Source organism: Sebastes fasciatus, chromosome 14 (assembly GCF_043250625.1).
Source record: "Sebastes fasciatus isolate fSebFas1 chromosome 14, fSebFas1.pri, whole genome shotgun sequence".
NCBI classification, from domain to species: Eukaryota; Metazoa; Chordata; class Actinopteri; order Perciformes; family Sebastidae; genus Sebastes; species Sebastes fasciatus.
Window position 1 is genome coordinate 23,582,910 of NC_133808.1, and position 26,825 is coordinate 23,609,734.

General features: G+C 40.8%; 1 protein-coding gene across 3 annotated transcripts in view; it reads left to right on the top strand.

The window, feature by feature from the left end:
* thsd7ba (thrombospondin, type I, domain containing 7Ba) overlaps window positions 1–26,207 on the top strand; it is a 225,895-nt gene extending 199,688 nt beyond the window's left edge. For 2 of the 3 annotated variants that reach the window (XM_074659769.1, XM_074659768.1), the window contains 11 exons: window positions 6,768–6,912; window positions 7,198–7,313; window positions 8,753–8,870; window positions 10,477–10,622; window positions 10,962–11,130; window positions 15,685–15,858; window positions 18,308–18,403; window positions 20,563–20,645; window positions 22,335–22,530; window positions 22,869–22,956; window positions 23,260–26,207. In XM_074659769.1, the coding sequence (XP_074515870.1) occupies window positions 6,768–6,912; window positions 7,198–7,313; window positions 8,753–8,870; window positions 10,477–10,622; window positions 10,962–11,130; window positions 15,685–15,858; window positions 18,308–18,403; window positions 20,563–20,645; window positions 22,335–22,530; window positions 22,869–22,956; window positions 23,260–23,341 (1,413 nt within the window). In that variant the 3' untranslated portion in view covers window positions 23,342–26,207. Of the gene's footprint in view, window positions 1–6,767; window positions 6,913–7,197; window positions 7,314–8,752; window positions 8,871–10,476; window positions 10,623–10,961; window positions 11,131–15,684; window positions 15,859–18,307; window positions 18,404–20,562; window positions 20,646–22,334; window positions 22,531–22,868; window positions 22,957–23,259 lie in introns of those variants that run through there. The other variant, XM_074659770.1, reaches the window with a different exon arrangement.
* The last annotated feature ends 618 nt before the right edge of the window (window positions 26,208–26,825 follow it).

Below are 26,825 nucleotides of genomic sequence, written 5' to 3' on the forward strand. Positions count from 1 at the left end.
AAAAATCCATTAATATTTTGTTTTATTTGACAGAAAAGTAATTGATTGCTGTAATGGTTTTAGTGAAAAAACATGCTAAAATATACTTTATTTCCTCCTTTTTCCAGTCATGTTTATAACATATAAAATGAGTGTGTCTTTTGGCTGCTGGTCAAAAGTTAGAAAATTCCAGTTGTCAGTTTGGACTCTGGTTAACTCACATGTGTAATGATTTTTGACTCTTCTTAAGCTTCCTAGAAGCCTAAGTCCAAATTTGATAGATGTATCAATTAAAATGATTAAAAGCTGCAGTACTAATAAAATACTCAACAATACCTCCCCAATATAGAGATATTTTGTGTTGAGTTTGCTTGCAAACAGCATAATGTTTCATTAGACTCCCTGTTATTATAAGATTAAAAAACCTCACTACACATCAGGGACTTGTTTGTAATTATTAGTAATAAAAGTTCACATTATAAAGAGCTGCAATCCACCAAGCTGCTCTGCAACCTTGTGAGGCTTGAAATCACATTTTGCACAACAATGTTGGATAGTGCAGATTAAACTGAGTGTATACTAATGTGCCAGCGCCCTCGATCTATGCCCATGTAGCATAGGTTCTAATGTGTTTCCAGCCAGAGGCTGCTGGTCACCTGGCCATGTAGCCGTGTTATACGTTTCCTGTCAAACATAACAGTTCAGTGGGCTGGAACATTGGAGCCAAAGAGCAGGGTGGGAAGAAAGAGATAGAGAGAGTACCTACTTAGTCTTGAGTTTTCTCCACACACATTTTGTCTCATCCGATCTTTCAATCTGCGAGCTTTGGCAACACTCTTTACATCGGTGGAAAGCAGTTGTCTAATGTATTCGGTGATATAACAATTCTAAAACTGTTAACTTGAACACCAGTTAAACTGTAACAGCCATATAAACAGTTATGGGGGATTTGTTTCTATAGTTAAATCAACCCTGAAACATTTAACACATGTAGCACAACAGAGTGTGTGGAGATGGTGGTATTTTTATCAGTTGGTTCATCCACCCAGATGACTGACTTCTAGAGTATAGGCTGGGCTAATAAACGAGAATTCAGTGTGGTTTAAACTGAAATGGTAGAGCTGAAACGATTGATTTTTGGACACTTGGAAGGAGAGAGACTCACACCATAGAGTGAAGTAAAAGATACTCTTGAGATGTGAGACTTTATGTGATAATAAAACAATAAAAATGACAAATTATTTTTTAATCTTTTTTTTAAATGGGAAATAAACTGGATGTTATGTTACCATAAACATAGCCGTTTATGTCCCCAATAGAGCTCTAAACAATTATTAATGTCCACCTGAAATTATTCTACTCACTATGGCCTGCATGAATTCAGTTAACTGCCAATTGCAGGCATTTCCATAAAAAACGGAAGCTCTGTACGTCAAAGATTCTGAACAGTTCTCTCTCTTTTACTGTAAAACTATTTTTTTAACCTTAACGTTTGCAAAACTCCCCAACCGAATCTATATGTCCGTTCTCCTCCTAGACAATCATGTCTCACCCTCAGCTGTCCCGACAGAGACGTTATACTCTGAGGGCGCTTTCACAAGCCAACAATTTAGTCCACTTTAATCAAACTCTGGTGCGATTCGTTTGGGCGGTTGTGAACATAGTAATCGTACTCTGGTGCGGACCAAAACAACCAGAGCGAGACCGCTTGCGAGAGGTGGTCTCAGACCGTTTCCAAGCAAACCAAAACGCAGGCTGCCTGTGCTGTTATTTGTTGAGATGGACACAGGTAAAGGACAGGTTAACATGAGGGGGAGAGGACTGACTTGGACTTTTGCAGAAGTGTGATGTTTGCTTTACATCTAGACTGAAGAGAACATACAAAATATGCTAAATAAAGTCCGGAAAAATAGTGACGTTTCTAAAGTCCTAAACTGGAGGAGAAGGGATTTGTGCGCTCAGATCAGTGCCGAATCAACATGAAAAAACTGCAATATATCAAAGTCCACTATTCCCTGCATAGAAGTGGCAGCACTCGGGACGAAAAAGATGCATTTGCTCCTTGGTACACTTTGTGCACTGTGAAACCGAACCAAACTAAATAGAAAACAAACCAAAAGTATCAAAACTCAGATTCAGACTAGCCAGACGGACTATGGCTTGCGAAAGCGCCCTGAGACACTGATGAGAGATTGAGATCTTGAAAAGCCACATCTTAATTCCTGATGTCCCGGAAGGAAAATCTTTCTTCACAAATGGACGGTGTTAGTGAAAACAGGGATGCTTAGCGTAAAAGTAGCTCGTCCTCTGTAATTGGACATAGTTGTACAGCCCTGGGCCATTCCTGTGCTCAGCTGGAATGAGGATGTTGTGTAGTGTGTGCAGGATTGTGATGAGATCAGCGGTGTTGTATTGTCCAAGGGGTGGCACACCGATGAAGGAAAGCATTCGTGGTTAATAACGCTGTGATGGTTCCCTACACTGTCCACATACATTCACAATTACATTATGGCCAATCTCCATCTCCATAGTCGTGTTTTAGTAAGGTAAAGCCAACTGTGTCAATAAAAATGCAATTATGGGGGATTGTGTTTAGCTCAAAGACCCATTGAAACAGAAACAAATCACATGATATCAAGAATAAACCCAGAGCAACGCCGCATTCAAGTTTTGTGTTTACATCTTGCTCCTCATAGGATGCATTATGGGTGCACAGTTCATCGACTCTCTTGGGCTCATTGAAATTAGGGTTCTTGTAACATTATTTCCCAACCTGGCTGCCAAAAGTGGATGGTTGTGTTTTGTGGAGATGATTTTAGAAAACAGTCATCCATTTGTGAACATGCAATTCAGTGGCTTCAGGATTGCATCATAGAACAACTGAAATGAACAGAAAGTGGCCTTTCCTCTTTGTTAAACAGCCTCATCCTGCATTAGAAAAATACACAATTTAATACAACCAAAGAGCTAATAGAACTATGGCCAAGCATCAGAGAGAAGAAAACACTGAATTTCCCCCCCCAAAAAAAGCCTATTAAGTATTTATGATTGTTATAAACTAAAAAATACAGACAGAGAATTCTATTAAAGTTCCTAACTCATATCTGATGCAACATTCACAGGAAATAATCTGCTCAAAATGCATCCAAATTGCTTGTTTTACACAAACATCCTGCAGATATTGCATTCACTATTTGGCTTAATTGTACAGTTTATCAGTTGTTCTGTGTTTTTATTCTTATGCATTGAATATAATATGAAATATGTCACCTAGTCAGGGGTCCTGAGTGTACTCAATGATAGAGAAGGAGTCCCTTAAGGAAAAAGGTTAAGAACCTCCGCTGACCTGTAAGGCAGGAAAACACATTAAGCAATTATCAACACCACTATGTGTTTTGGAAAATATTAGGCAATATACTAACTAATGCTTAGGGGCTAAATAATGCTAAAGTCCAGGTTTGTGAACAACAGGGATTTTCAGTGGCGTATACCTGCTTTTTTTCCCTCATATGTTTCTGAATTAAATAGCAGACAAATTCTGGAAGAAGAAACACTTAACACATTTGTGCTTCATATTCAAGAACACGTCTATTCATTAGATGTTTCCTCCAGCACAGCTTAAAGCGGATTTTCGCTTAATGTGAAATGGTCAGGACAAGAATCTGCACGGTTTCAAGTCTGAGGCCATACTGGAGCTCCCTGTGGGGGGAGAAAAGGGCAATTGTCCCCTCCAGGTTGGGATTAGCTGTTGAAGGAGATTAGTTTGGAGAGGATGGGGCACTGGGCAAACAAGCAGACCGGTGCGTCCACTGATCTATCTGATGTATCTGAAGAGCTACTATTTTGGGTTAAGTATTGCCAACTTCCCCTTTTGCTAATTTTACTCACAGTTTTTTCTACCAGTCTATAATAGGACTGTCAATCGATAAAAATATTTAGTCGTGATTAATTGCATGATTATCCATGATTAATTGCAAATTAATCATACATTTTTGTATCTGTTCCAAATGTACCTAACTGTTCCTCTGTAGAAGTATTTAATACTCTTATCAACATGCAAGTGGGCAAATATTTTTTGTTTATTCAAATGTATGTATATATTCATTATTAGAAATCAATTGACAACACAAAACAATGACAAAGCCCAACAGGCAATAACAACTGTCAGTGTGTCAGTGTGCTGATTTGACTATGACTTGCCCAAAAACTGCATGTGATTATCATAAAGTGGGCATGTCTGTAAAGGGGAGACTCGTGGGTACCCATAGAACCCATTTTCATTCACATATCTTGAGGTCAGAGGTCAAGGGACCCCTTTGAAAATGGCCATGAACGGTTTTCCTCGCAAAGATTTAGCGCAAGTTCAGAGCGTTGTTTAACCTCCTTCCCGACAAGCTAGTATCACATGGTTGGTACCAATGGATTCCTTAGGTTTTCTAGTTTCATATGATAGCAGGATAATCACTGAGCCCGCTACAACCTCTGAAAGATTGATTGTGTAAATGCGTTAAAGAAATTAGTGGTGTTAAAACTAATTTCCGTTAACGCGTTATTATAGCATTAACTTTGACAGCCTTAGTCTATACACAAAATTATAGGTCAGGATTGGCTCCAGTTATAGATAATAAACAACCCTGTATGGGTGTGTGACAGATAAAGATTGAACATGTAAGGCTGTATGTTCAATAGATATGCATAATGTTGCTGTACTCTCATTCATAACCCCGTGGTAACTCAGCTTGCAAATAACAAATGAGCAGACGGAATTTATTGATTTTGTGAATTTATGAGGTTTTATATGTCGCAAAATTACTCTGAACCTGGCCCTAATCCATCAACAACCAAAGGCGCAATTGAGCATGCAAATTGCAGGATCTTATCTTTGTAGCATACAAATGCATGTGCATGACTGTGTGACAGTTACGGTGTGAAAACATTAGGGACACAGCGTCTGCAGCTGATTCATGAGGCTGACACGGAGGTCCCTCATTAGGAGGTGACAGTGATTGAGGTGCATGGCGTGAAGCATCAGGAGCAGAGGGACAAATGCAGCTCAACGCGAAGACCTACATCAGTAGAATCTTTCTTCTTCCCTCAGAGCTGACAGTTCCTCCACACACCACGTTTTCACACATCCTTTGCTTCTCTGTTCACAGATTTCTATTCCCGTGTAGTGTGACTTGAGTGATTTGCATGCTTCCACTGTCTCTTGGTGTAGATACTTGGCAAATGTGGCGCTCTTACAGTTCTCATAATTGATCTCTCAATTACTATCACTCTCGTCTTCGTCTGCCTTCAACTGCCCCGTGTAAAAGTCAATACTACAGTAAATTCAGATTTCTGCCAGTTAACCTACTTTGCCAGATTATTCAGACATTCAGGCGGAAAATACGGCATTTATAGCAACACTGAAGGCAGCAGTTACCGCATATGTGTCAAAGAATGTTGAATCCCATTCAAACAAGTGTCCTAGTTCTTTCCACGGCCTCAGGTGGGAATATAAGAGGATGTTCATACAGATTTGTGTCAGTGAATTTGCATTACCTTTACTGTAACAGCTCAGCTTCTTCACACCAAGTATAAACACCTTGTATAAAAAAAGAGAGAGAAAATCACACAGAAGTCACCGTACTTTGACGTGAAAAATGTTAATTAGAGCTTCAGTACTAGGATACTGGGATTCTATGGATACTTAGTCATAATTATGAGATTCTATCTCATAATTATAACACAATACATCATAGTTATATAGATAATGTGTCATATTAAGAGAGAAAAAATACTAATAATGACCAATGATGTTACCCAGATCCATTCCCTCTTACTTTTCCCCCACATTTCAAAATAAATGTTGCATGTTCAGAAAGCATGTGGTGCAACTAGGCTGTCGTTCACATATCGGATTGATTTAATCTAACACAGGACATTGCTCTAAAAGCTAAATCCGTAATTGTATTTCCAAAGACAATGCATAATAAAGGTGTTATTACAATACAGAATAACTGTTTTATTCAGCAATTCAGTCTTTTATGATTTTAATCACACATTCACAGATGTTTTTGTCATCGTCAAATCATCATAACCATCATAATCATCATATAATTGGCAATTTCTTTTTTTTTTCCACACCTAAACTAAATTTGTTACATTATTATTATACAAATTAGCATTCCTAACTCTTACTTTAGGTTACCTGTGTGATGACTCAAAGCATGATTGCAATTTACCTCATAATCTGTTATTATCTTCATGTGCAATACTAATAATAATGTACTTAACTGTACTATGTTATTTATACCATTCTGGTATTTATATTTTATACACGCACTTCTCAGCATTTTGTAATTTTTACTTATACTGTGGTATTTTGTTATATATTGCACGTCTTAATGCAAATATTTGTACATATTTCTTATATTCTCATTTTATTATTTTAAATTTTAGTGCTTATATTTCTTTACATATACCGTCTTTATATTGTAGCATTATTTACATAATTTACACGTTACCTTTATTTCTATTTCCTTACATTTCTTTGTGTTTATAGAGTTCAAGAGCAACTGTAACGTCCAAATTTCCCCCTGGGGATCAATAGTGTTTTTGATTCTGAATATAATTAATCATTCTAGTCAATAAATGAAAATGCGGGAGACAGCTTTCAGTTTCTTTGTCCTGCTGAAGGACCCGTTGAATCCAACCAGCTTCATCCCATCCCCCTCATCTCTGGAAATAAACCCGTGCCCTTGACAATGACATGTTTTTGTGTTGATGCTGTCATTGTCGTGCAGCAATGTGACCAAGGAGCGGCGAGGAACAGGAGCAGACACATCCTCCGCCTCCCGGCCTCGGAAAACTCGGCCTGTCCAGAGCTGGTCCAGTCAGAGCCCTGCGTCCTCAACAGCACCTGCTTCTCCTACCAGCACAGAGTCTCAGGTAGGACCATCTGCAGAGTGGACGAGTTGAGACAGGGCAGCTGACAGTAGACTTTTTTAATCCCAATGCGAAATGTATTGAACTGAATGAAGCGAGGTAGGTGTGCTTGGACAAGTTTGCCTGTGTGAGACACGGTGGACAAAAGTAGAGATTCCCAAAATACAGAATTGTGAGTTTAGTACACTGTTGCTGGTTAGAACTGACAGTGATCCTGCTGGCATGGGCATACAAGCTGGTCTGACAGCGAGACTAATGTACAGATGTGTTTGTGTGTGTGTGTTGCAGACTGGAGCACATGCCAGCTGAGTGAAAACGCCATCTGTGGCCAGGGTTCACGTTTGCGTCTTGTGGACTGTATTCGCAACGATGGCAAGATTGTGGAGTTGCAGAAGTGCGAGCAGGTAAACACTGTGTGTTTCATAATGGCATCTCGCAGTTTAAAATTGCAATTGCACAGCTATAGTTATAGAAAAATGTTTTGATATACAGTTATTGTGTATATATATATTTTTTTTTCAGGGAGATATGAGCAAGTGTAATGTTTATTCTTTTCATATATCATATATTTGGAAAAGTTATCCAATGCAGATGGGGCCAAATGACAGAATCCTAACAGGGACAATTGGAATATTTTAATTCGAATTGTTTGGGGTGTTTTGTTTTTTTTCAGGTATGAATTATTGATTGATGCTGCCGCACTCCACTTCCTCTTCTGTTCCCACTGGCTTATACATTATTGAAAGCCCAGTTGCCCAATTTGTTTAAGTGAAATGGCTCTAACACCTTCATGTTTCACTAAGCAGTTTGCCACCAAACCAACTTAATGTAATTGCCTTGACTTAATCGTGCTAAGATAGATGGTTGTATTGAAGAGGCTGCAAGTTTACTGTTAACTTAAATAACAGTTTATTTCTCACTGGTGGATTGCAAACTGGACATCAATGTTGTTGCACAACCTGCAGTTAACTTCTGGTACACCCACAATCATATTACACTCTGAGTGAAGGGAGTTTTTTTATGGGGATGAAGGCTGTGATGTTGTCGCCGCTGTGTTAAAGGGATAGTTTGGGTGTTTTGAAGTGGGGCTGTCTGAGGTACTTATCCATAGTAGGTGTATTACTTACAGCAGTTGACAGCCGGCACGCCCCCAGCATCGAGAAACAGACAGGAGCACTGGAGCAAGGCAATACAGTGCTGTGGATGGGGACGGCAGAAAAACATATTTTAGTCACCTTAAAGAAAGACTCACCTAAAAAAATGTATATCCGTTTAAGTGTACGCTATATTGAGAATATTTTCAGAAGGCGAACTGAACTGAAAATGAAACGTATCTATACTGTTTTTGTCATCTGATCCTACTTCACTCATTTGAGTTGTGAAAATATTGTAAATATAGCGTACACTTAAACGGATATCAATTTTTTAGGTGGCTAAAATACGTTTTTCTGCCGTCTCCGTCCACAGCAGTACATTGCTTTGCTCCGGTGTCGGTACTCCTGCCTGTTTCTCCGAACTGGGGGCGTGCCGACCGTCATCTACTGTATGTAATACACTGACCATGGATAACCATCTCATACAACCCCACTTAAAAACACCCGAACTATCCCTTTAAGTATTATGTACATTAACAATGTTATTCCCTCTCATAAAAATTCAAAGAATGTAGCTCAATAACATTTGAAAGCGACGTTAATGATGAAAATTGTTTAATTGCTGCATCTCCACTGTCCTGAAAGGAACTGCAGGCCATTTAAAATATGGAAATGTGGGCGCTCCCTCTTTCTTGTTGGTGGAAATAATTAGCTGGCAGTCCTCACAGCTCTGCTCCTGTTTTCTACAGTTCGGTCTGATCAACACGTGGAGGCTGTCGGAGAGCTGCGTGGTCGACTGTCCTGTCAGCTGCATGCTCTCCGAGTGGTCGCCGTGGGCGGAATGTTCGCACACCTGCGGTAACCAAGGTAAACAAATAAGAAAAACAAACTTTACTGAAACCGACGGGAACACCAACCCGATAAACAGACACCGAGTCGGCCACATGTGCAGCGTCTCATTATTCCTTCCACTCAGGCATTCACCAAGATGTTGAATTGTGCATTAATACATTTAAATGCATTAAAATATTTACGAGTATGTGTAATCCAAAGCCTTATTATACAGGGAAACAGTGTGCTGCTGAGGTTTTTTTTTCAATAATGTATGTATTAATATTCCCACTTATCATTCTGTATGAAGTTTTGTTAATTAACACGGGCAACTTTGCTTTATGAGGTTAGATTTTAAGAACAGCAGGTTCATTTCAACTCGATTTTATACAGCTCACCTTTATGGACTTCATAAATGATTCAGCGTTCCTAAATAAAACATATACCCTTCCCCTGCACGATTTCAAAAATGCAGTTCATAATCACAAACCTGTGGCATGCTCCTCATCGCTTTAAGGCAGCCATGTTCTAACCTCATGCAATATACAGAAGTTAATGATTTAACCTGGATGCATATATTGTTCCTCCCAAAGCCAATCTCCCAGGGAGAAAGTGTGTAATTATCTTAATTAGAGGGACTCGACAGTAGCATCTTCTCAAGTTCATTCATTTTAATTTGTCGCCGGCTATCCGTCTCCTCACAGTTAACCCCTCCTTCCAATAAGCTCACACTTACACAGGCTTTCAACTGGGGATTTAAACTCAAGACTCTCTGTCTGTCTCTGCTCTGTCACTGTTGCTGTGACATTGTTTCTGCCACTCTCTCTGTTCATTCCCACACAGTGCGAAACGCATCTGTCAGGCGTGATGAGGGATTTGCGTCGTATCTGTGTCAGACGACGCAAGGATCTTGTTCTGTCAGGATCCCATTGGGAGCGCTAATGTTTCGGTTTGATTTTTGAGATGGCAGAGCTGAACGTCCTTTTGCTGTGTCTGCCAGGGGCCCGCGGAGCTCAGCATCTCCCCTGGCATAGCACAAACACACACACAACTTCTGTCTTAACTGGATGGCTGATGGAGGCCATGCCTTCGCTGAGCCTCATAGGACCCTGAGCTGTGACAGCGTAGCAAAGCCACTCCGCGGCAAGCTCTTTTTTACTGTCGCCATTTACCAAACTTTCCCTGCTTTCAGCCGTTATTAATGGCTCACTTGAACAACACACTCGTGTAGGAAATCCATTGGATCGGAGCATAAAGTGGCGCAGATGTATGGTGCCAATTCGTTGTTGTCATGAGGAAAACATTTCATTCTCTTTTTTTTCCACTCCTAAATAAATGATCATCATTCATTGCAGTCACTCGTTGTAACTCTTATTTTATGGGGCCTTATGTTTGTGCAATGATGCATTTATTTCTCTCGCCCTGACTCACATTTAGAATCGCAGTGTTTTTGTTCTTTATCACAGTTTGTCATAGTAAAAGTGGCCCTGAATGTCATTATATCTGAGATTCATACATACAAAGGCATACATACTATTCAGCTTGAACATGGAAGTTCTATACATACAGTTTACAAATGTACTTGGTACCTCCTCTGATCTATTGTTCTTGCTAACTGTGTGTTGGTGTTGATGTCCTGCAGGTCAGTCCGTGCGCACCCGGAGAATCCTGCAGGAGGCTCACGAGGAGGGTCGTCCCTGTCCAAACCAGCTCACCCAGACCAAGCCATGTCCCATAAGTCCTTGCTATAGGTGGCTGCTGAGTGACTGGTCCCCATGCACTGTCGAGGTATGACCAAAAAAGAGACAAAACGCACAATAAACAAAGTTAAAGATGAATTTGACTGATAGCATTATTATTTGCTCCAACATTTCTATAGATATATCGTAATAATATCATTATTGTGAGATATTTTGGCCAATCTGATATTGTGACAGCCCTAACTGGAGGTTTTGATCTCCATGTAATGTCATCATTACTTACCAAGGGTGCCCACTTGCACCATTGCTAAAAAAAAAAAACTCTCCGTTTCTGGTTTTGTTGACCATCACTTTTTTCTCTGCATCACTTTTTTCAAATATGTGCAGTGTACAAAAAGATCATATTTGTATGTGTGCGTTCCTGCAGGTTGCAGAGTGCGGCGAGGGGCTTCGGAGAAGGAGCCTGTCATGTGTCGTCCACCGGGGCAACTGGCCTGAGTCTCCTCCTCAGCTAGTGGACGAGGAGCTTTGCGGAGACAAACTGAGGCAGCAGATCCAACAGGAGATGGAGCAGCACTGCTTCGTCCCCTGCCCAGGTACGATGCACTCACCTATACTGGATTAACATCAACAACATTAGACATTCAGTACATGAAGTGTTATTATCGATGCAATTGCATGAAACATACAGTAAATTATTATTGTGTAATCCGCTCAAATAGAGCAAAACTACATGATTGCATGAATTATTTATTACCGTCATCATTTTGGATTCTATATGCCAATAACAATTTGGCCTGGGTCATTTGCTTCATAATCAATAGTCTTGTTTTTGAACGCAAACTCATTTGCTGGAATCTGCCAATGCGCTGTAGCCTCTCCCAATTGGTTGACATTTTCAGCTGCTAAATAATTATTGCAAAATCAATAAAAGTCATAGATTAACTAATGACCCTCTTAGCTCGACATTATCTGGTCGAACACGTCCAATAACAACTAAAAAAAAAAAAAGAAAAAAAAAAAAAACACAGTGTCCACTTGGATGGAAGAGAGTTCACATCTTTGTTAATACAGTAAAGAACATCAATGCTGCAAAAGTCAATACCGAGGAACTAAATGAGAGACAGATTTTTCGATCCATTACTTGACAAGGCTATTGATTTCTTACACTACATCATGTAACAACCCATAAAGAGCAAAAACTCATCCGGTGCAAACTGAAACAATTAACAGCTATGGGAATTCTGCATGCAGGGAGCTTGTGTGCAAAAGCAATGATTTTCTAACAGCAATAATGCAACAACAGAGTGAAACAAGTTTTGAGTAAGAACATCCTTGATCATTTGCATAGTTTATTTATTTATTGCTATTGCAAAAGCAGTATATGATAAAAATATTGGTACCCCCCCAGCAGGTGGCGCCCTAGGCGACCGCCTAAATGGCCTATGCCTTAAGCCAGCCTTGCTCATCACAATTTAACACAACTTTATTTGAGACCTGTAAAATAACAGTGCAACATTAAGATCCACCAGCCTCCAGAAAAGCATGTTTGTGTTGAGTTCTTGGATAGAAATCTAAAGGGAAACAAAATGTGCATATGAAAATGTGCCTCATATGCCATCAAATAAATATTAACTTATGTAATTAACCAATAACAACGAACTTAAACTGAAATTGGTTATTGATTATACCCATTATATGTCTGTGTCATGAAAGCTGCAGATGTGTAATAGCCTATAATTTAGCAAAACAGCATGACAAATGAAAGCAGCGGGTGGGTGAAAAACACTCCACTTGTATTATGCCCTGTATAATATTGCTGTGAGAGCTCAACACACACTACTTTGTGCCTTTATGTAATTTCTAACATCACTATACCACTACTGATGATCATTAATAGATCCATACAGTAACTTGTGAAATTTCTCTGTCATCAACATTGTATTAACGCCTCACGACTTTATTCAGCTTTACGTTATTTTATCAAATTGTATAGTAAGATATGTTCTGTTGTTGCTAGGCGGAAACCTCAGTGTCTGAGAAGTGAAGCCACTGCTGAAGTGCCTTAAACTTGCTTTCTTTCTAATAGCCAGCAGGGGGCGACTCCTCTGGTTGCAAAAACAAGTCTGATTGTATAGAAGTCTATGAGAAACCCTCTCGTGTCACTTCTGGTTGCAAAAAAACAAGTTTGTCATGGTCACAATGCCGAACTCGTGGCTTCAGAACCATAGTCCACTAATCAATGGGTGTCGTCACGGTGACTACGTCCACTTCCATGCCTGTTGCTACTAAATAGGGACTTGGTTTGTGGGTCACAGGTGCATCACAGCATTTCGATCTTAGACAAATTACACCACTAAACAGCCTAATTTAAGATCCTCTGTCCTGGTCAATAATTACTAAGTAAATCAAGTGCTAATTACACAGAGATTACCTATAAACCCTGAATGAATGGCCCTGCATGTTCATGTGCTTATATCTATGAACAGTACAGCCCTGTGCAGCCGCAGCCACTGCTGGCGATACGTGTCAGGAGAAGATCAACTTGTTTCCCTCGCAATTTTAACAGTGTTACTGCATTCACTGTTGGCAGTCTGCGGTACACATCAAACCACATGCACGCTGTTTCCTGTGATGGATAATGATAAAAATGCACCAGTGCTGGCAGAGTGCTGTCGGCACTGTGCCTGCGTGCTGTACCTCAACAGTGGAGAGGACTAGATAGTGAAAACTTGTAAAAAAAAAAAAGTTGATTTACTGTAACGTTATGTTCTGACTGGTTTAGTCTCATCCATTGTTCAAGTAGACGATGAATAATGAAATGCCAAATTCAGGCTTGTTTCCACCACTAATCAAATTGAGATCGTCAAATCAACAAAAAAGAAAATATAACCTTTTTAGACATTTTGACACTGTGCTTTTAATTGATCATTTTGACAAGGAAATTAGGAACCTATAGCATGAAGCATTACATGGTTTTTAATTGTTTCTGATCAGTCTTATCATCTAACTATAAAGCGAGGAATCTCTGTCTGTCTGTCTGTCCTTCGCATGTCTCGAGAACTGCTCATCCGATCGACTTACAGACTTGGTGGGTGTATTGCTCAGGACCCGAGGGAGTGCAGTGTCAAATGTTAGCCCAGTCTCATTGCAAAGCGTGTAATAGACCCGCCTGTCCACCGGAAGAAAGCATGTCAGTGTCACGTTAGGTGTGACCGAGACGTGAATATGACACGCCTGCATGAAGGTGCAGTGTTTTCTAGTGACGGTTGTCACATCACAGCTGTAGAAGTCGTAGTTATGTAGTATATAACGTGAGAAAGACCACTTATGGTGCGGGTTGGGAGGTAGATGGGTCAAACAAACAAAATTTGGTACAAAGCATCCCTGGACCAAGCCGGATATATTTTTTGGGGGGGGATTTTTGATGTTCCATTCAGTGTTGCTATAGCTGGCCATCAAATGCTGTGGGCGGGACTTATATTACAAAAAATGTCATAACTCCTGAAAGCTTTGTACTTTTGCGACCACATTTAGTGGACCTATGTAGATATGATGTCTGAGTAACGACCATGGTGCCATTTGGCCAATAGGTGGCGCTGTAGCAGCATTATCAAACAAAAAAAAGGAAACGTTATCAGTCTGTCTGTGTATGTATGTATGTATGTATGTAGATTGTATAACGGTCCTTCACATGTCTCGAGAACCGTTCATCCAATCAACGTCACACTTAGTGGGTGCAAGCAGCCATACTGCGGTGCTCAACAACGCTCCAAGCAGCACTTCTGGGGGCCAAGTAATCTGCCTGTTCCGGACGGGCACTGCACTAGTTATTAAAATCAGCACAGCAACAAGAAGCCAGCAGATCATAGTCGACTGACATCCCATGATGCCGGCTGGTGTTTTTTTTCTTTTATCCATTTTTAGGCCACAGTGTGGATGTAGCATTTTCCGTTAGCGAGGGAGCTGCTGGCCGGCTGACAGCAATGACCTGCTTCACTTGCCACTGTCTGGCTTTCCACATGGAAAATAATGAAGCTTTATTGTCCTAAGGCGCAGTTAGTTGGCATGCAAGCCGGCTACACAACGAACATAGAATATATCAGATTTTATTTTTGTTGTCATTTTTAAAAGAGAATCACAATCATTATCACCTGATAAAAAGACACCTCTGGTCTCCTTTGTCACGGCTCTGGCCAAGCCAGGCTCTTGTTAGCTTTTGCTGTGACGAGACCATCTTGCAGTGCTTGCTTTCTGCTCATCCGTCTCTCGCTCTGCTCTGATCCTCGCCTTGATTCATCACTCAAACCGCCTTTGCTGTGAGTCTTGGCTCAGGATCAGAAGTGTTTGATGGCCGCAGCAGATGTGTGTGTTTTTGTGTCCATGTGTCCGTCTGTATGAAGGTGGCAGGCGGCGTGTAGGGGGGCCAGGGGAGGGGTTATCAACATGTATGTGATGTACAGTATGTGTGTTGCCGTTTGCTGTATCCCGCAGCTTTAACCACAGCGTGTTTCTAGAGGAGCAGCAGCATGAGGGAAGGACCGACAGAGTCGATCCGTGTACATAAAGATGAAAGATAATGATATGCGTCAGTCCACAGACAGTCACTAATGGGCGTTCAAGGCAGAGAATCAGAGGCTTCTTCTGGCTGAGGGTCTGTGACAGCGGGTGATTTTTACCACTACAATCTGACCCTATCAAGGATTTCATGGGATATTAATGCTTGACCTTCAAGGAAGCAAGTGTTTACGCGGTTATCCACTAAGAAACATTTCCCAAATCAAATGTTTTTTCCTCAGAGACACGTTTCAGTATCGGGTGTTGCCTTTACAGTTGGACTCAGAGTTATAGCTTGTATTGTATAATTTATAACTCTGGTTGGTCTATTACTTCTAAATACCCACTGGGCTGTCTGAGTAATTTGTTTTTGTGCATTTGGTACATTATCAGCCGCAGATGTGTGCTGAAGTTGTTTCCGATCTCTTTTAAATGTTCCTGGAGCTAGCAGGGGAGCCAATAAAATGTTCTCTGAAATAGTGTTGGCAAGCTGGATATAAAGCACCCGCAAGTATCCGAAAAGGAAAGTCTGACAGTGTTATTGATTAAGCTGTGCCTATCAGTGATGCCTTTCCGTCTCTGTTTGTCCTCAGGAGACTGTCATTTGACGGTGTGGTCGTCTTGGAGCTCTTGCCAGCTGACCTGCCTGGAGGGGCGGAGTTTTGAGACAACCGGTCGCCAAGCTCGCTCCAGAGCTGTGATCATTCAGGTCATGGAGAACCAGGGCAGCTGCCCACATCAAGTCTTCGAGACCCAGCCCTGTAAAGGTACTGAGGAAACTTATTCAAATGTCGATAAACCTGATTTTATTGACATATATTGTGATGAGAAACTTGATTTGAAAGCCGTACTTAAAGCAACAATATTGTTATATCAACAATGGCTGCTTGTATGTGAAAAGGGTCCATCGTGATGGTAGTGAATTATCCCCCAACTCTGCTGTTGTTTTGGTGTTCTTGCAGCTGTTTTCAGTGAATAAGCTCTGATAAACCCACTACACGCTACCTGCTCAGCACCAAACAGCAGACGTACAAAGCTAATGACTAGCTGCTGAACGTGGTGCATCATTTATCAGCAAAAGAGCCAAGTATTTCCCTCAGGAGGTGGTGGAGTCCAAAAACAGCCTAAAGGAGAGTCAATTTTGGACAGAAACTACAAATGAATGCTAATCCTGCTTTGTGTGTGCCTGATGTGTAAATATTGCTAACGTGTTAGTTCACTGACCTTAACTAGACCTACAAATCTATCTGATAATGAGGTTTAAAAGGTAACTAAAAAGATGAAAAGCATTGTTTCACTGACCTCATCTGGTCTCTGTCTGTACTGGACACACCCTGAGAACACTTCTACATCACTGGGGGAGAACCTCAACCACTGGAGGTCAGCAAAAACTAGGTTTCAACTGGTGTTAAGTTGACCTTTATTCTCTCTATAAATAGACAACCAATTAGTGAACAAGCGTTAGATATTTAAAGGTGCTAAGTGCGAGATTGGGAGCATTTCTATTGCCTGATTTGATGAACGCTTTCTCTTGTAGGGTGCTGTTGCCAGCTTTCAAACCGCAAGCATGCAACATGGCAGCTTGTTTGCAAACTTTCTTCTCTTAATTTATATCACGAAAATAGTTCACCGAAAAGTTTCTGAAAACATTGCATGCAAGAAATAAGCCGTGCAATTGCTGAATCTGTCTTTATTTTAAATTTAGACACCTGTTTGTATGGAGGTAAAGGTGATATTACAAGTGCTTTCTAAATGCTCTGCTGTAAATGCCACTGATTGTAATGACATTTATGGCAAAGTCATCACTGAACTGCTGTGTTGCAGGTTAGCACTTAAAATTTACAAATAAGATGAAAAGGCTATCATCAAAGTGTCAGTGTTTGAACATAGAAAGGTCACGGCTGCTACACCACTTATCCAAGTTTGATGAAAGATGGAGGCATGGTGGGATGTAACTAAGTACATGTACATGTACTCAAGTACTGAGTACAAATTTGACATACTTTACATTTTTTGCCACTTTCTACTTCTACTCCACTACATCTCAGAGGGAAATATTGTACTTTTTACTCCACTACATTTATTTGACAGTTATAGTTACTTGTTACTATACTACTAATCTACCCAGTAGTATTCAAAGCATCTACTCCACATTGACGAAATACAACAGAGTACCGGTAATCTAGAAGAAGAAGAAAGCATACTTTATTAATCCCTCTAGGGGAAATTAAATTTAATAGAAAATATTCTATAAACAACGTGACACTTGAACGGAGTCATTCTGGATAATGAATACTTTTACTTCTTATACTTATAGCCCATTTTGCTGATAATACTTCTGTACTTATACTTGAGTAACAGTTTGAATTCAGGACTTTTACTTATAACTATTTTTGGACGTAAAGGAGTACTTCTTACTGGCATCCGATTACGGACTGACCCAAGGGAGATGTGTGTATTTCACAGGAGAATCCTGTATGTATTTATTGTTTTTGAATCTCCAGTGCAGTTATAATTCTCTTTAATTTGACTTTTGGACTGTTTTGGTGTGCTGACTTTATTTTTGTATAATACCATAAGCTTCTTAATTTTTTTTCCATTGTTTCATTAAGTATTCTTGTGCTTTTTTGATTGCTGCACCTATATTCCTATAGCTAATCAGCCACCAAGTATTTAAGCCCTTGCCAGCTCTCTTTTTCCTCATTAATTAGCTGCTTTTAAAAAATGCATGTAAAATGGTAAATGTCAGGTATTTGACATTCGTTATACTACTGCACATCTGCCTGTGTCGCTAAATATGTGACTTTAATCTAGATATCGTATGTATAGGCCTTTCCTGTGGTGTTTCTTTTATTCGTAATCTGTAAAAGCCATAAAATTCAACACCGTATGTGTGTCTAGATTTCCTTTCATACATAAAATCAGGCTAAAGTGTCTTTGACTGTTCCCCCATTACGCCCCCCCAGGAAAACATACATTTCCAACCAATTTCTACCATCTCATTTCCTCCAAAGATGCCTTTGTCTTGTAGCACACTGCTCCAGAGGAAATGTTGCCATTTTCCTTTCACTACATAATATGTCTCACCTTACAATATGAAGTAGTGGGGCAGCTAGAGAAGCGCTGGTTAACGTCCACGGAGGCCTGACGACAGGGCCGGATGCCCAATACAAACTGCTAATGAGCATCGTCTCTGCCTCGCTGCCATTGCTACAGGGGGAAAATGCCACAGTTACCAGTGGAGGACGGGAGGATGGAGCAACAATGAGAGAGCGGTGTGGTGTCAGCGCTCAGATGGTGTCAATGTCACAGGTGAGTAGTTTGTCGTGTCTTCCGGTCACCCTGGAGGCGTCGTGCAAAAGCACTCTTAGGAACACACACACTCTTATAGAAATATAGCCGTGTATATCTGGCCTAATGCAGCATGCAGCTGAAAGTGTCCCAGTTCTGTTTTTGTTCCCCTGCACTGAACCGAATCCGTGTTAGCAGCAAAAAAGCTGCGCGGAGGTCTCATTTTTCAATTCAGTCTGGATCACTTGGATGTGTGCTACAATATCAGATTGTGAAAAATATCGATCAGTGTTTCTCAAAGCCCAACATACCGACCTTGAATGTCTTGTTTTGTCCACAACTCAAAGATATTCAGTTCAGAGGAATAAAGAAACTAGAAAATATTCACATTTAAAACTGGGGGAGGTGGTTTAAGTTTTGTGTTATTGGGCAAAAATTCCTTAATAACCTTTCAGCATATTTCAATTCAAGTGGTATCCCAGGGTAGTTTTCTAGAAAAGTCATAAAACTCTGCCAGAATTTTAAAATACAGCCCTCATCCTGCAGCTCTCCCCTCTCTGACATCTCTCCCCACCAGACAAGCACGGGCATATGCTTCATACAGTAACCTGTACGAGTAATAGTCATTCATTTCAAACATCATTTTGATGCCGATATATAGCGGTAATTCTATGAGAATTAGCGTCCTGTTTTCTTTGCAAACTTGTGGGACTGTAAAGCCCTTTGAGATAACTGATACTGTGATTCGAGGCTCTATTGAGCTACAAAATTGGTGAAACGTTTCAGAGATGGAGAGAAAATGTTGCTAATAGTTTACCCTTCTGCTAACCACAGCGGTGAGGTCACGCAGAAGGCTTAACTTTTAGAGAAAATAAAGAGAAAATTATGCTTGCCCCGAGCTACTGCCATTGACTGTAGCCATGCGCATAAGGCTAAACGAAGATGGAAAAAAATGTTGCTATTAGTTGAGCGTGCTGTGGCAAGCTTACTTCTACGGATAGCAGAAGGCTATTAGCAACGTTTTCCTCCATCTCTTAAATGCTTCAGCCATATTGTCAGACTCTTTTTGAGTTAAGCCTTTTTTTGGTTCCTTCGCAGTGTAGGCTTTCAACATCTGAAGAGACGTGCACACGCATCTGCATTTGTAACAGCCAATAGGAACGTGACGTCCTCTCTCTGAAATGACCTGTGATTGGCCAAAGTCTCCTGTCATGGGCTAGATTTTTTAAAGCCTGAAAACAGAGCCATGAGGAGGTGCAGAAGTCTAGTTTTCTCTCAGAGCACTTGAATTACAATATGCTGAAAGGTTATTATGGAATTTTTGCCCAAAGACGCCACAAATATACTGCCTACCCCGCTTTAAGAAGCTGGAATCTGAGAATTTTTACTTTTTTTAATAAAAAATGACACAAACCAATTAATCAATTAGCAAAAGAGTTGGTGATTAATTTAATAGCTGACAACTAATTGATTAATCATTGCAGCTCTAGTTATACCCTACAGTAGATATGATCGGTAACTTTACCCACCTGCAAGTAAATCTGATGGCAGCATTTCAAAATTGTGCATGACGACCTGCGCTTCTATCTCTCGCACACACACGCACACACACACACACACACACACACATAGAGCAAACACACACAAAGAATACTTTTAGTATAGTGCTCTAGTTGAATTTAACACCTTATTTGATCTGCCCATACTCAGTGCAGCCTCCATTGATTTCTCCTCTCCCTCTTAACATAAGTAATCAATAAGCCAGACTCTGAGCTGGGAGGCTTTCAATCCATATAAATATAATCATGCATTTGTATTTGTGGGAAGAAAAGCAGGCGTAGAGCAACAGAACAAAGGTAATAGCGCTGTGGGAACGAAAGCTTTAGGGCGAGCTTGATATGCTGTAAATAGTGGCTGAATGTGATCTTATCGCTGTAAGGAAGTGTTTCTGGCAAATATGAGGTTATAAGGAATAACCTCCCTCTGCAAGAGAAGGCAAGAGCCCAAGGCATTACTCTTTGATATTTTGACATGCAATTTTCCATGTTGGAATTAAAATGTTCACAAATTGATCACGGACCCTGATAGGCAACTGAGCCCATTAATCAGGCGTGACAGTACATTAATTTAGTGATCAATGGGTAAAGGAACAGAAATAAGAACCTGTTGTCTTCTTCCAGGGGGGTGTTTCCCACAGAAGAGGCCGACCACGGTCAGACACTGCCATCCTCCGTGCACTAAACCCTTCTCGCACTGCACACCGGTAAGATCATCGCACTTTGATCAGTGCTGCTGTGATCTGTGTAATTCTCACTGTTTCCTGGCTGCTACCACCTTCTAGGTAAAGAGTTAAATGGATTTTGACAGATGGCATTTCTAATTGCAGAACAGGCATTTAAAGGATAATCGCATTGAATTTGGGCTCAGTGTCAGTTAGGGAGTACACCTAGATGGGGGGGGGGGGGGCGTTGACAAAGAAAAGCCCAAGCTTGAAGTTTTACTGCCCCTTAGAGTACCCTCTACGTAACTGCACTTAAAAAAAATTATGCATTTAAGAAGCATTTGATGTGTTTTTATTGAATAGTATTTTAGATGCAGATGAAATGCCTTAATCAAAAGGAAAGCCTATAATGCTTAAAAACTAATGCTGTGATCTGGTGTGTTGCATCCAGTGTTTGTGTGTGTTTTTGGCCTGGCTGCAGCTCATTTTTATTAGTGTTTGAATCTGGAAAGCGCTGGTGTAATCTACCCCCTGAAAGGCACAGTTTGATGTCAGGGTTGGGATGAATCTGCATGCGCTAAAGGCAGGGTTGGTAAGGATTTTAGAAAAATTTTTTTGTTATATTAGTTGAAATTCTCATTACATCCCGACAGCAATTAATAATAAAAAATAAATCTGGTATCTTTGGCTGTCGCAGGACTGCAGTAAACCCGTCCAATCATTTAATTCGGCCCGTATGCAATGATTGGACGGTCTACCTGCCTGCACGCATTCTGTCCATGCACTCATTGCTCGTCACCGGAGTCTTCCAAAAGCTGCTAGCTTGACAGATGTGAGCAGTAACAATAGCCATGTTCGTTCTTCACGTTCATTATGATACGTTTACGTTCCTAATGCTAATTTTGGGGGAGTGGCTTTGGAGGGAGGCCTGAAGCGACGGACTGACATGATACATGTCCACAGGGGCGTTTTTTATCACGAGGGATCGCCTCGCTTCCCAGCGTTGGACGCTTGATTGGCTGCTACTAAGCACCTGATTGGACGAATGTTTTCGCTCGTGGGCTGCTGCTCCCAGCTTCCAACCGGAAACAACATGGCGGCTCGTTTGGAAACTTTCTTCTCTTATTTCACAAAAATAGTTCACCGAAATGTGTTTCTGAAAACATTTTCTGCGAGAAATAAGCTGTGCAGTTGCTGAATCTGTCTTTATTTTTGATCGTCAACGCTTAGTTCAAAAGTTTCTCGGGAGTTTTCAAAAGCGGCGAGTCGTGTCGGACGCCTGTGATTTGCATAAAGTAGCCTAGACCTCAACTTCATGCAAATGAGGAGAGGGCGAAGTGATGGTCCGGCTCTCAAAACGCGCTGCCACGTTACCAGAATGCATTGCACAGCTGCTTACATAGACAACGAATGGGAAGCGCGGCATCAGTGTTGCCAACTTGGCGACTTTCTCGCCAGATTTAGTGACTTTTGGAGCCAGTGCTGCAAGCTATTTTAATTGGAAAGGAGTTGGCAACACTGGGCTGTGTTTTTTCGGCTGGATAATTTTTAAAATCTAGTGTGCTCTTGCTGGTTTCTCGCCCACCCTGCCTTTAAGCAGAAATACTTTTAAAAGAGTAGAGTCCCAATACATGGCAGACTGGTTTGTCAGCAGTGTTTTGCAGCAATGGGAAAGTAACGATCGCAGTCGTCTTGTGTTGGCTGTAAATGATGTTCTCCCCCCCGATGCAGAGTGGAGTGTGTGGGTGTGAGAAGGGTTACACTGAAGTGATGACCACGCACGGTTTCTTGGACTACTGCACCAGAACCCCGGGGGTGGACAACAACAAGAAAGCTGATGTGAAAACCAACTCTGGAAGATTAAAACCCGGGCCGTCTCAGGCCCAGGACCTCTTCAGCGAGTGGACCTTACGACCTGTCGGCCCAGGTACTGAAATGGAAATCATCTTTACAGCTCGACCAGTGGGCCCGAGATCACTCCTGCCTTTGAACCTGCCTTTGTAGCTCTAGGATTACTGGGCCGGGGGTGGAATCCATTCTCGGTCCAACGTCTTTACTTGGGCTCATAATTATATGCTGTAAAAAGAAAAAAAGCTCAGCGGACCATAAAAGTATCAAGAAATTCTAGTCGCTCCTCTGCAGTATGTTTGAAAAGAGAATAAATCTGCTTCTTTATTCTGAAATGTGAGAAAAGTTCTCCAGACGAAAGATGTAGACGTAAATATATTTAAGATTTCGTATTAAAACTGCTTTTTGATTGCACAGATGGAAGAGTAAAGCTGTGGGTTTACGCCGTGACTGCCGTTGGATTCATCTTAATACTCTTCATTATTGCATTATCGTTCCTGGTTTGGTATGTACTATATTGCTTTTCTCGCTATGCACAATATGATGAACAAAAGTGCCATTGTAGGCCACACACATTGTAGGTGAGAACAGACTGAACACTGAGAAGCAAAGCTAATTCCTAACCATCTGCTTCCCTCGAAGAAGCACCCTGTCAAGTATGAGTTATATTCCTCAAAGTATTTTGTCTGCTGTGTGCAGCTGCTATCAGATAATGGAATTCTTTGTAAAGACTGAAATCAAGTTGGGCTGCCCTGTGCTGCAAAGTCAGATACACTGTCAGCTTTTCTTTCTTGTCTATTTATTTCAGCAAGCCATCCAAAACCACCAAGACGTCTCTTCCCCCGCAGAAACCGCTGACCCTGGCCTACGATGGCGACATGGATATGTAACGGGGCTGCTATACCTCACAAGGACGCGCTCGGCCCTCGGACAGACTCACTGACTGCGTCCTGATTGTTAGCAAGCACGTCCATCACATACTACTTGTTGAGCTCGGGTGACTATTTGCTGTAGTGCCAATTGTATTGCATAAATGCAGCGGACAGATAGCGACGATCGCACCAGATTTGCTGCTGAAGGGCAATGTGCCCAGAATTTTGGTTTCAGCCAACTTTTCTCCCCCTGAAGAAGAGGAACCAAAGCGGAACGTGGTGGAAATGACAGAAAAAGGTCTCTAGACATAGGAATTAAATGGACCTCTAGTTTCTTTTTTCAACTGCTTGCAATGTGAACACACAGTTGAAGCACTGTTTGCAAACCCACAAGTCACGAGGACTCCTAAAAGGCAAAGACAAAGTGGAGCCACGGGTGTTTCGAGTTTTTTTTGTGTGTCGAGAATCAGAGGGACCAGCTGATTATTTGTCTTGTATTTGTGTCGTGAGGGAGACAAAAACATCTCGAGTCAACGGTCACTCGTGGCGTTCAAAGACGGAACATCTGGCATTTGACTTTGTCTCATCAGTGCTGGATCTTTGTAAAAGGAAATGCCGCGCGCCTTTTGGGTAAACAAACAGCCTTTTTTTGAATTTCTGAGAATAAACAAGATGCTCTATGCACTACGTTAGTGCTGATTCACTTTTGTTTTGTTTGTTTTTTTTCCTTTCAAATGACTTTTCTAGTGTTTTAACTGTAATGCAAGTTGTTGCTGTCGGATTGTGTTTTGTTGATGATGCCATACGTTGTGTATATGTGGAAACCAAAAGCAGGCTTGCCTTGAGTTTAACAATACCATGATGCAGTAATTTCTCCTCCCTGATTCTCATAAGACTCTCGACCACTGAGGACTAAATTAAAAAGCAACCTCAAAATCATGGAATTTTGTCCTGAGTCAAATGCAGTCAAGAATGAAGTAGTCTCGCACAGCCAGACCTATCTGCACAGCGCTGTGTCAGTGCTACAGAAAGGTCCGGCTCCACACATTATCATTCTGGTATAGAGGGGTAAAAAAAACACTCGGGCTTGTCTGTATTTCTTTCTAAGCCTTCTAAGCCCAGGATACAGCGACGGTGCCCTTGCAAAATAGCAACAAATTCTCATACAACGGTTCGTATCATATCTTACGAAAAGTTATTCCTCATTTTTCGTTTTCCTACGAATGTCCAGCGTGAATTTCCGATCCAGTCTTTTCAAAATAAACTTCCATCTTCACAGGAAACAACTCGGTTAGGTTTAGGCAACAAAACAAGTTTGTTAGGATTAGGAAAAGATCGTGGTTAAGTTAGACCACACTGGAAGTGCTTACGCTGCACGGAAAGTGACGTAACTTGAGTACGGAAGTCCTGTGAGAAAAAATCCTTCGTTGAGTTTAGGAAATGATCGTGGTTTGGGTTAAAATAACACCGGAAGTGACGTAACTTGAGTACGGAAATTATGTGACTTTCTCCCGGGAGAAAGTTTGGTGTTTTTTGACCCACCCTTCCACCCTGACCGTGCGGCATTTTGTCGCTCTTTATACTTCCTTGTATACAAATTACAGTGCATTACTTTTCGTAGGTATAGGTACGAACGGTGTATGAGAACAGCCTGAAAACAGATGGCGGAAGAGGAGGAGAATGCCGGCTGAAATAAGCAGGTCTATACGCACAGTCTACATCTACATTAATTAACAGATAAATACATACACAGACCTTTAATGCAAATTATCAAATACCAGCATGATAAAGATCATACCTCATACACACTTTTTCATCAAATGAAAAACAAAACAGCACTGATCACCAAAACGGATACAAGAATGGAGATGACGAATAATCCACTGGATCACACGCAGTGTATTTTTGGAGCAAATATGCTTGACTTCTTTCAAAAGGATGTCACACTTCATTTTCTTTTTACACCATTTCTTTCATCCAAATACAAAGTCAGCAGACAGAGCAAGGCGAGAGACTAGTTTATATTAGCATTGTGTTATTTTCTTCCTGGTTTTTTTTTGTTCTTTGCACAGCAAAGACAGGGCTCAAAACATGAAAGACAGCAAATACCAAATATTTGTGAGCACATATTAATTAGGTGGGTTATCTCTTATTTCTATTTCTCTTGCTCATGCACAAACGTTATGACTTTTCTTTTATTCAGCCCTGGAATTGTTTCAGATTCAGCAATCATCTTAGTTGACTATGATCGCTTAATATTCGGTATAATTTAGACATTATTCATACGACCCAGTGGAGAATTAATACTTGGTGGTTTTGGTACTGACCAGAGTTTATGCTGTTTCTCTTTCTGCCTCCACAAACTGAACATTTGGTCTTGTGTTATCTGACCTCCTTTTGAATGTATTTTACCAGTAACTCTATAATCCTAATGGCTGTGCAAATATACTTGTTACACGTTGTAAAAAAAAGTATATTTGCACAGCTGATTGTATGTAAGCATGCTTGATCCAGTTTGGCAGAAAGTGCTCCGAGTGGCCTTGCAAAGATTCTGTTTTACAAGTTGCCAAACAGTTTAGAGTAGTTTCTTTTTTTCTAATATTTGGCCAACAAAGGGACATATGGTAAATGTTAATGTGAAATCCAATTGTGAGATAATTTCTAGATAACAGGATCAACTAATTAACAAGTTATCTGGGCACATTTCCATTATAAAACAAAGAAACGCCAACGTCTGGCCCGATTCTATCGGGTCATCTCCAAGGAAATCTAAAAGTGTGTTCACTCATTGTTTACAGTACCATGCTATTTGTGTTACTATTGTGTGTACATGGAGAGCTGGACAAAAATGCAAATAAATTGTGGAACCATGTGAAAATAATAATCTTTCCTCTTTGCTGCACATTTCAGTTCAATCTGAGTGGAATCTTTTCCAGAGAGATGCTCTAGTCCTGCTGTGATCTTCATCGGCTCCTTGACTCTCCAATCCTGATAAATTGTAATTACAGATAGAGGCTCCGAGGCAGAGCCCAGCATATATAAGCAGCTGATAAGATTCATCTTGCCCTCCAGTCAGATTCCCAGTCTGATAGTCCCAGGGTGCCCGCAGGTTGGGAGGGAAACAGTGTTTAAATCTTTTGTCTCATCGAATTCATTTATTTAAGACTGTCACTTTTGTTTAAGCGAGGGTTGAATCCAAATGCTTGTGTCACCGCCATGTGATCGGCGGCAAAGACGTGGGCTGATCTTGTCATGTCCAATTCATGTCATTTTAGAAGCTCTCGAGACATATTTTCAGGTTTCAGTGAAGACGTGAACAGTTTGACAATGACGGTGTTGTTTTAATCAGGATTCATCTATTTCCGCGAGATGGCTCACATAATAAAACGCTGTATGCTGTAGTTTGTAGCAGAGAGCTTAAATGACCAATGTGTAACATTTAGGGGCATCAGAAATTGAATATAATATTAATAAGTATGTTTTCTTTAGTGTATAATCACCT